At 36.2% G+C, this 11,042-nt stretch overlaps 1 protein-coding gene across 1 annotated transcript; it reads right to left on the minus strand.

Moving 5' to 3' along the window:
* Window positions 1-322: 322 nt before the first annotated feature.
* LOC112512563 (mitochondrial succinate-fumarate transporter 1) lies at window positions 323-10,013 on the minus strand. Its single transcript, XM_025118589.1, has 2 exons — window positions 9,512-10,013; window positions 323-1,013 (listed from the first exon to the last, which is right to left on the minus strand). Exons 1-2 carry the CDS (start codon window positions 9,908-9,910, stop codon window positions 477-479), a joined length of 936 nt encoding a protein of 311 aa, XP_024974357.1. The 5' UTR covers window positions 9,911-10,013; the 3' UTR covers window positions 323-476.
* Window positions 10,014-11,042: the final 1,029 nt, after the last annotated feature.

Consider the following 11,042-nt stretch of genomic DNA (forward strand, 5'->3'; position numbering starts at 1 on the left):
AAGTTCTTTTTAACCATGGATGTCCGAACCAGCTTACGACACCTCGATTAATCCCATATGCCCTGAAAAGCAGGCAGAGAAGACTCGAACCAATGACCTTTAACGATGATCGCCAAGACCAAAAGCCTTATGGTTCAAGTTGCATTTAAGTACCCTTGTGATAGAGATTTAAAGAGGGGTTACATTACCCTTTATAAATGGTTTATGTTTGCGGAAAGTACAGCCCGTACACCCGACTCATTAGACAATCGGTCTCAAAAAACTTGACGGCCAAAGCTGGACCATTAAAATTAATCGCCTTGTAACGTTCTGCCAAATAATTGCAAAAGAAAAGACCCAATCATTCATTATTCATCTCAAGTCCAAATAATAATTTGCATATTACTGTTAACAACTGATGAAAATCCTATGTCATCCAAACTGCAGCAATGATGCATAATCTGAAAAGCATCATGCGGTTAGAATGATAATCAAAATCATGCTTGGAAGGGTATATTGTGAATGTATTTCTTCTCATAAAACCCGATCAATTGGTCCGCTACGCCCCACATAATAGCCTGCCCAGGTGGGATACGCATTAAACGTGGAAGCAGACCTTTCCACAATGCAAGTACCCCTTCTTCTGCATATATTGTCGAGATTGCATGAAACATACCTTTATAATACTTACCACTCCGACTTTGCGCCATTAACCTCGTTTTCACAACATCAAAAGGACCCGTACAGACTGGACCAGCGGTTCCGGCTAGGAATCCAGAAATCATAGACTGCCATGGTTGGAGAACTTTTCCATCACCTTCGTGTTTCCTCCATAATAGGCCATCAAAAGTGTTCTTGGCTGTGAACATGACTGCTTGGTTTGTGCCGTTACGCATAACAGTTGGGGCCGCCCCTGCCCATAGCCCAAGTAAGCCTTCTTCGCGGATGATCAAACCAGCACAATGGATGGGACCCTTGTACTTTAGTAGCTCATGGCTCAGTCCCTTTTGTTGCTGCAGTCTTATTTTTACCACCTGCATTAAGAGCCTCTGTCAGTAGCTTAATGGGGTTCACAGCTTATTCGTCGACTGTTTGGCAGTGGCTTAATGATATTGAAAGTGGTTTATTCAGTAAGTTTCTAGAAGGGGGAGTTGTATGTAGAAAGCCAATTTTTTTCCATACCTGCCCCTCCCAATAAAAAAAAAAAGGCTCCTTCCATCTACGGAAAACCCTCCCAAACAAAACCTTCTCAAACTATACAGACATATTAATACACATTAATACAAACATACAACTTTATTCATACACGACTTAAGTGAACTTGCGTTTGATATCTTCAACTAAATCCACTTCAAAATTATCATTACTCAAGGCAAGATCAAACATTCAATTTTTAATCCAAACCAAATGAGCTAAGTGAGGTGCGGTATGGGGGTAAGATGCAAGGCAGACCTAACCTTTACCCCTAGAAAGTAAAACGGTTGTTTCCTAACCACAAGGGTGGTGCCTGATTGGTTTGTGTTTGGGCTGCAAAGGTCAAAAATGCCTGGAGATCTCAGGTTCAAATCCAAGGAGAAATAAAAATCCCCTTGTGACCACGGAGATTCAAATGCGGGGACTCCGGGCTACCCGCAAAGCAGGTGGTACTGGAATTAGTCGGCTCGCATAGCAAGTTAAATATCCAAGTTAATAAAAAAAAACGGTTGTTTCCGTGAAGACCCCTGTCTACTAAAAAGTGTGAAAGGGAAAAATACAAATATGCTAAGATATGAGCAAGCACTAAAAATACAAATAGAGAGAGATGCAAAATTTTGAGAAACTAGACATGTGTAAGCAATAGTAATCCAACTTAGGGTTTTGGTAACCTAACAACCAACTCACTAACTGGGGTATCATCGTAAATAACCACATGAGGAAGACACCTTCGAACTTTTTCTCACAAAATAGCCAAGAAACCACAAGTCAACACTGCAAGACACTTTTCCTTGCGGTTTCTGATGCATCCAGATGAAAAGTAAGTCCACCACAAAAATAAACTGAGACACCACAACTTGTGGCACCGCAAGGACATGTGTCGACACACAAAAAGCAAGGCAAAGCCCCACCTTGCAGCGCTGACTTGCGATTTCTTGGCTATTTTGTGAGAAAAAAACAAAATGGTGGCTATAATATAAAACCTGGTTCATGAGGTGGCCATTTAAGATGATAACCCCTCACCAACTCTATCCCCTGCCCTCTACCTCCAGAGATAATTTGATGATTAAGAGGAAGTTTCGAGCTTCTTGTCATTGTAAAAGGGACATCCCAATCAGGTTACCCTACATAAAACTAAAAAACCAAGGTCCCAGAAGACAGGCCACAAACATCCCTCTCGATAGAAAAGCAAACGCTTATAAATGGGAATACATGTAGGGAGTACTGACCACAAAATATTTGTGGGATGGCTGAAATATCAATAGAGTAACTAGGATGTGAGATATCAATAAAGTCAATCAAGTAATCAGCAAGGCTGCTTCATTCAAGTCTCTCGTCATGAGGAGAGACATAAAAAGCTTCTCAATCAACAGAGGGGAAAAGGAAGCACTTTTGTTTTAATACTCTCTCTGACCCAAAATAAATGTCTACAATGAAAAAGGCATACAGTACTAAAAATGTGTAATTATTACAATATTTAATAAATAAAAAGACAATTTTACCTCAAGTATACAAAGAGAAATTTTTCTCCATCTCATAATTAAGGGTAGAATGGGAAAGTAGACATTTACTTTTGAAAGTGAACACTTATTTTGGGACAAACTATAATAGTAATGTAGACACTTCTTTTGGGACAGAGGGCGTAACACAATACCAGTTATTCTTTGTCGTTACAATTTCATCGCACCTTAACAACTATTCCTAATAGACTCCAAAAAGAAAATTTGTCTAATGTTATAGTGAATTCCATAAGAACTTTCCCTCTACCGATAGCATTGGCAGCATGAGAATCATGCTGATACACATGTTTTTATTTATGTCCAACAACAATGTAAGAGGTAAAGACATCTTTGTTTGCAACAAATATGCATAACACATGTTCTTACCCTCCACAAACCCTACTCTCTGTGGGACTCATGGAGTTTGTTTGTTTGTTTGGTTTGGTTTGGTACGCATAGAAGTAAGGTTTTAAAGAACAGAAACGAGCATCTAGGTGTTTCCCCTTAGGTATGTGAGGCGTAAGCCTCGAGGCGGTCGAGGCATAAACCCCAAAAAATAAAGCAACAAAATTCATAAATTCATCACACTTATAAAAAAATATAAACTTCATACCAAATTACCAAACTCTAAAGCTCATAATTCAATAAAACTAAAGCTCATAATTCAATAAAACTACTAGTTATAAGTCTTAAACATCAGCTAAGCTAATTACTTCTAGTCATAACCAAACTATAAAGCTCGTGATTCAAAAAAAGTACTTGTTAAAAGTCTTAAAAAATAATTAGTTCTAGTCATAAGATCATGAAATGCAGTCATTTTGAAAAGCTCAAACTCAATTTTAGACCAAACTGCCTGAGGCTCGAGGCATGCCTCTGGTGTTTTCTAAAGCCATGCATAGCACAAATATGTTCTGGCATCAGAGACTACCACCGACTGCTTCATATTAGCCATAAGATATGCATGAGCAATGATTGTAGCAACTAGCAATTATGCTACCTCATTGACCTAAAAAATTTCTCTTGGATTATCATTTCTAGCTCTCCTTCTGAATACCAGTGAATGATGGCTTTGAACAATCATAACAAGTTTCTCTAATTTTGAATTTAAGGTTATTGACCCTAAAGATTTTAATCATATTTTTTATCATAGATTTGTAGATATATATCACCATAGTTCTACTAGTGAGACTTATCTTCAGTGTTTTCATTGCAAATTTGTGCTCGTGTTTGTGCTTGAGTTGATTGCAATCCCTCCATGACTATGGCAGCTTCTCATAAACAATCCTACAACAAATTTCTCTTCCCACCTTTTGTATTTTCTCTCTATCTTCTGTCACCTCCCCTGTAACAGTTATCAACAAAAAGTAATCTTCCATGCATTCCAGAATTGTTTTATTCCAAAAAGAATTGGCTCCCATCTACGAGCAATTTGTTTCAACACATGGTTGCTGGTTGTAAAGTCTGCACACCTTATTTAGCATGGTCCATGTGCTCTATTTTTGGGTCTAGACATGTTTTTAAGGTCCATGAGATTATGGCCACACCATGCATGTCAATAGACAATAAATAAGGAAATACTTTCGTCAGCTTTTAAAATTCTACCCTTAAAATATCTCAATTTTAGTGAAATCCGAGAAAGGCTGGCAAAAGTTGATTGGAGGCATGAACCCCATGAAAGAAGGTGTACCATCAACGGGATGATTAAGGTCAAACTTGGCATCTAAATAGGCGGAAAGGAACAGGTGGCAAGAGTATTCATCATTATCCCAGAATTTGTCATAAAACACTAGTTTACTACATATTTACGAAGACTGTCCTAAAGAATTACTTCATAACCCTCCAAATATGTAATAGCCTCCACCATGAACTAATCTAGGATACGAAGCAACAAAGAGTTATTGGCAAGCAGAAAAACATCCTAGATGTGGAAACAGAGAGTACAGCCTGAGGGGGAGGGGGAAGGGGAGGGGGTGTGGGTGGTGGTGGTGGTGGTGATGGTGGATATATTAACATAAAATGGACTCAGATTTTTGGCTCAATTCTTCTGGGCATGAGTCCAACCCCATTTCCATCTGTGCACAAACAACATGCGTTTACACGATTAAAATTTTTGACCCCAATCTATTTGACAAATATGTATTGACAGTTGACCATATCAAATTAGTATACACAAAATCTCAATCATGGGTTCCTTTCACTCCCCCTCCCTACATGCACATGTAGTACTTGACGCATTCCTTACCAGTAATTCAAATATTTTGATTTCCACAAAACAGTTAATCTTCTATACCCTCTAACTCATGTTTTTAAATCATTTTGCACACACATTTTTAACATTGTGATTGAGTTACCTTAATGTTATAAAACCAAAAAAGAAAACATGTGCTCTTTGCTTCCACTATAAAACATTTCCATGCTGGCAAGTGGCAACAATTGTTTTGTTGTTTTGTACCGTAGGATAAATTGCTAGAGATGCCTATTAAATCCTCGTAAGCTAGAAAAAAAATCCTTATCGAGACAATGTTCATCAGCATATACAAGCGAGAAGGTTGGAAATGTATACTCTTAATGGATTTCAAATAAAATTAATGTTTCCTGGACTTCTTTACTATATAGAAGTACATTATCCTCCAATCTCATTTAATAATGAGATAGAGATTTTCACGGAGTCCATTTAAGTAGATTATATTATAGGGCTTTCCACAACTAGTAATCGAGTCATCTACCACCTATTTAATGGTTCTACACTTCCTATCAATGGCATCGATTCTACTGAAGCATTTGCCTTTACCTTGTGTAATGTATCTGTCCCACATTTATCATACATTTGTTAGCCAGGAAATTGGAGCCCTTCACATTAACAGTTCAGCATGACTCATTGTGCTTTTCAAGAAACTGGGGAATGGTAGATTGGCACAGGATTTGGGTGGCAATTTCTTCCAAAATGAGTATCAAGGATGTACAGTGCCAACATGGCATCCTTCTCTAACTGCTCTCAAGAACTTGGGCAAAACTTCAATGATTCTTCTAAGTTAATTTATGGTCCTGACAATCAAGTAAACAAACCTTTATTCCTTATCCCTTTGTGTGTATGCTACTCGTTCTTTGTTGTCTTTAGCTCATAATAGTGTAAAGGAACATTTTACTATATGAAATTTTGTTATTTTATCACTCTCTTCGATGACTTTTCGCATTTAATATGGATTTATTTACCAAACGTAAAACAGAAATATTGTATTTTAAGATTCTTATATCTTTTTGAACTCAAATTGATTTTTCATGCTGCATGCATATTCTTGATTCATCGCTAATCCCTCTTGTTTTCAAGTAGAGGCGTTGTTAGCGGATAATTTGCTAGCAAATGCATGTTTTTTTCCGTCTTAAATGCACAATACATCTTTTTCTATTATATTCCCGAGAACTCTGTTGCTTTTTGTACCTATGTTTTCACTTTGTCCATAATCTCCTCCCCTCTCACTAAACTGAATCCTTAATTTGTGACTGTTTTTCTAGGTTACTTAAGAATTCAAATGGAATTATTGTTTTAGTGCATATACTTGTCATCTAAATTGGTTGAAATTACTTTCAATGAAACAATCCTATTTCTTTCCTACCAAATCTCCTTGTTATTGCACCTGTTATCTAATCCAGGATCACCTTGCTCACACAGCTCTCTCTCCTAATTCTACAGGCCGGGCCCGGGTGTTTTGATGCCCCGGGCGGAAAAGCTAAAAACTGCCCCCATTATATAAAAAAAGAAGCGAATGGAACATTACTATTTTGTTCCATAACTTGAATGCCCACTACTTCACCGATTGTTAATAAGAATGCCCAGTTCTGCGATTCTGACCATACATTTGTCTGATGCTTGCTTATCATTCATACTAGTTTGCTGCCAGCATACATCTGCTTGAGTAAGCATTTTGTAGATAAAGTGGGCAGATAATCAAACCTGATGTTCTTATTTACCGTATCTGTCCACAAAGCTATGCAGTTAACTGTTAACGCTGTCGATTGTGGAAATTGCAGTGAGAACCATGATTTGAACTCGTGGTTCACGTTGGTATAGTGGTAAAAAAAAACTAGGTTCATAAAATAAATATGAATCTGTGTATATATATAACTTAATATATTGTACGCCTAATAAATATCAAGATGAGCAGTAGAAGGAATCGAAGATGCACAATCGAATAGCTGAGAAGGAATCGAGCACCAGTATAGCGTGCAATTAACTGCCCAGCCTCAAAGGGCTTGAAAGAAAACACAATAATCTCCTAACGTAAATGAGAACACATACCATATGAATGAAAACACGAAGCCAACCAAGGGCTCCAGAAATTTTATAATCTGCCCATGGAAAAAGAATCAGGTGACATTTATTATGTATAAAGCAATTTGGTTCTTGGTAAAAGCTATATATAATCAGTTTTTATAAGAATTTCGACCAGTTTCCTAGTTCTCCCAAACAAATAAATATTTTTTAACATATCCTATAGCATGAGATGACACATTACAAGCTAATTCTATATATAGAGCCTGATTTGGTATGTAAAACTTCATGGATTCAACTTATCCATTTTGTAACAGAATGCTTATGACAGTTAGAGTGACAGTTCACTTATCTAATCAATCATTTGGCTGAATTCTTATGAGGGGAATCTAGTTCTACATGAAAGAACCAAACACATCGAAGTAGATTGTCATCTCATTGGTGACCATGATTTTGAGACTACATCTCATTCAACTTGTCTGCAGATTAGCATTGCACATCAACTTGCAGACATCTTTACCAAGCCATTTTAGATATCCTAGATCAAGTTGGTATGCAACAAGTTCGGCATGTTTGACATATACGCTCCAACTTGTGGACTATCAGATATAGTTGGCATTGGTCTAAGTGATCGGTAATGAGTTATCCATTATATTCAGGGCTGCAATTTCCTTTCTTAGGACAACAGTGTACTTTATATGCTCAATAAATAGACACTATTTCAACTGTAATTATTTCATAATTCAAAACCGATCAGTAGACTTTGAATTGAAAGTAGGTAATTGAGTGGTCTAGCTTCCTTGACCATAATCTTACTTCTAATTTTAGATCCCAAGATTTCCAGCTTCCACAGAATCACGATAATAAATGTGTGTTTATAAGTTGCATTGATTACTAAGGCTCTTTATTAACGTGTTGGTTGAGAACTCCTTGCTTTAGCTCAAAACCGACATCCATACATCTAAATACTGACCAACTTTTTGTATGACGAAGGGTGCTTACAGGGTAAGATTCTCGGCCCTAGCAATGTTTGGTAAATGGCCCCTAAGTGGATTTTTGACTTTCTGGTTTGACCAGGATCTGTATTTTAATAGTTGTTCATATGTTGAGATGAAATATAGAACAAAGAGAAATAACATGTGGGAAGTGGAATTTTTGATGGTTCAGGTTTCGCCGTGGAGCCTGTGGCAATTAAAATCTTGTCAGTGAATTGGATTCATTGGTCAACTTTGTCCATCACCACATATAGAGGAGATCCCACTCACATGATAACAATTGATCATTTATCAAATAGACGTCATTTCAAGTCAAGAGATAGATGATTAAACAGATCTCACTGCACTGATCGGAGATGTCATTTAAAACAACGTGTTAGAAAGCACGTGCGACAGACATGTCCCAATGTGAAGAAAAAAACAAACAAACAGCCCCTAGGATAACTACACCTGCTCTGTTTTACATGATATGTTTACTACCTTCAGACCCATGAACAGTTTGCACAAGTTCTACACACAGCATAAAAGAAAAAGAACATTTATAAACGGAAAATAAAAGATGTATGAGTGGTAGTTGGAAATAGAGGTTGTTCTACAGTGGCTATAGTATGGGATTAAATTTGGAGTTCATGTGGAGAATATGAAGATAAGACCAGTACTTGTCACTTTTATGCTACTGAACAAAGGCAATCTTAAAAATTGATGGGTTCTCAGAGAACATAGTTTAGTAAGTGCTATACATCTTGCTTTCAACTTTGAGTGAAGGCGCTCAACTTAATGCACACTGACCATCCCTCCTGCTGTTGTAGTACGTGTGAAATAAGTTGATTCGCATCTTCATGTGGATACCGTTGGAAAAACAATGTGAATACTCGTTAACCAGAATGAGTAATCTCTAATAAAAGAAGGTGTTCTAAATGGAGACTGCAGAAACACAACTTTCCCTACTCAATGGAGACCGCAACCCACATCCTAATTGCTGCTAAATTCTAGTACTATATAAGAATACCAATCTATCTAGTATGAATAAGGAATACCCCAACCACGAACTCATGCAACCATCCCAAGTTCGATAAATGCAACCAGTGGTGACAGAAAGAATAACTTCGATCACTACCACCCTCCATATACGGCTAACAAATAAGAAAAGCCCAACTCAGCAAACTCATGAACACATCTTAGGAAGGTTAAAGGCACATAATAGAATGCAAATAGTATAACCAGCAAATGAGATAGCTGAAGTTATCCACCAGATAGTAACTGAAGCAACTTTGAAGCAGCTAAAATTCCCCCTCCCCAAAAAAACATTCATAGTTGTCATTGTGTTGCCTGGCTTCATTGTCATAGATTATGGTGAGGGTACATTGTCATAGAATGCTATGGTTGTGGAGTTTTAATCAAAACAAGATTATTCAGATAAAAAATCCTATTCCTATATTTGTGTAATGAATAATGACAGCCTAAAAACAAGCATCATAACATAAAGTGATAACTTATACTAATTGAGGCACACAGTTAAACATCCAATAACAGTTTAAAAACAAGTCTTGCATTTTTGCGTCGACTAACCTCACCTCAAATGGGGTAACAATAACAAGAGCTTCAATGACACCAGCACCAAACCCAGAAACAAACCTCCCTCCATCGCTAATCTTTCCGGTGTTAGCATCCTTCAACGCCGATTGAAAGACGGCATTGGAGCCCATCCGTAGGGCGTATTTCAAGGTCAAGTGGGTGGCAAAGGGTGTCAAACCCTTCCAAAGAGCACGCACGCCTTCATTTTTGACAGTGGTAGTGCCGCAGTGGAGAATACCCTTGTATGAAGCAGTTCGATCGAGTTGTAAGCGGGTCTTGATGACATCGATGGGTTGGAGACATGACGCTTCCACAATTCCACCGAGTGAACCAGATAAAGCTTTTACATATGCAGGAATTACTGGTTTTCTTTGGGTTTCATCGAGTTTCTCCGCCATTGAAGAAAAATAGATCTTCCTTTACGGCGGTTGGAAACAAAAAATCTGGGGTTAGGTCGGTAGCCCAGTTGTAAACACCTCCATTTCAAGTCCTTGCTCGACTTCATATAAGCTCCTTCAATTCATTCGCCATTGCTCAAAGTAGATGAAAATTTTCTACACAAAATATTAAAATATTTAAACAAATTAAGATAGACTTGTTTGTTTACCTAATTTATACTATATTATAAAGTATTTGACGTAAACTCTTAAAAATTGTTTTTTATGCATAAAATACTATTTATCGATGTATATTATTTAAAATTCAAGATCACAAGTAAATTATGCATAAATATTAAATACAACTTATTAAAGCTTTATTTTGAATTTGTTTAACTAACTATAGATAAATACAATCAAATACGTGATATACATCTCATTTTAAATATAAAAAATTTAAAATATAATTAGGATAATCGTTAGTTTTAACAAAACACTTAATTATTATTTTTATAAAAATTATATTATTAAACTATATAAATTACTTGGTTATTAAATTATAAATAAAATATTGAATTAAAGAAATTATACAAAAGCCATAACTTTAAATAGTAAATTTGATACTAATACCAATATATTTTTTTTTTCCAAATTTTTTTTCAAAACCACTAAAAACCGTATTATATCTACATGAATAAATAACAAAACCAAACATTAAAATTAAGATATATCTCTCTATATTATACAAGCATCATTTTAATCATATTTAAAAACTTAAAAAAATAACCCTTAACCCTTAAATTTGTGTCGTTTTACAGACAACTATACTCCAAAAGGTAAGTTCTCCGTTACCCATGTTGGATGCTTTTCTAGACCTCATAAAGACGGTCGTTTAAATAACACATTTTAATTTGCTTTTCAAAACTTCTAAATCAGATTACTTTTACTATATAGTTAATCTTCTGCTTAAAAATATGACTTATATCAGTATCGTTAAAATTCATTTACTACTAATTTTTATTTTATATTTAAAATTCACATATGTTTTTCTTTTTTCGATTAAATCACAAAATGCTATCAATTTTTACTATGGGCCAACACCGATCTATCGTAACAAAAGAATTTATTTAATGACGTATTACGATGATTTCAT

This window comes from Cynara cardunculus, assembly GCF_001531365.2.
Source record: "Cynara cardunculus var. scolymus isolate 2C chromosome LG 5, CcrdV1, whole genome shotgun sequence".
NCBI classification, from domain to species: domain Eukaryota; kingdom Viridiplantae; phylum Streptophyta; class Magnoliopsida; order Asterales; family Asteraceae; genus Cynara; species Cynara cardunculus.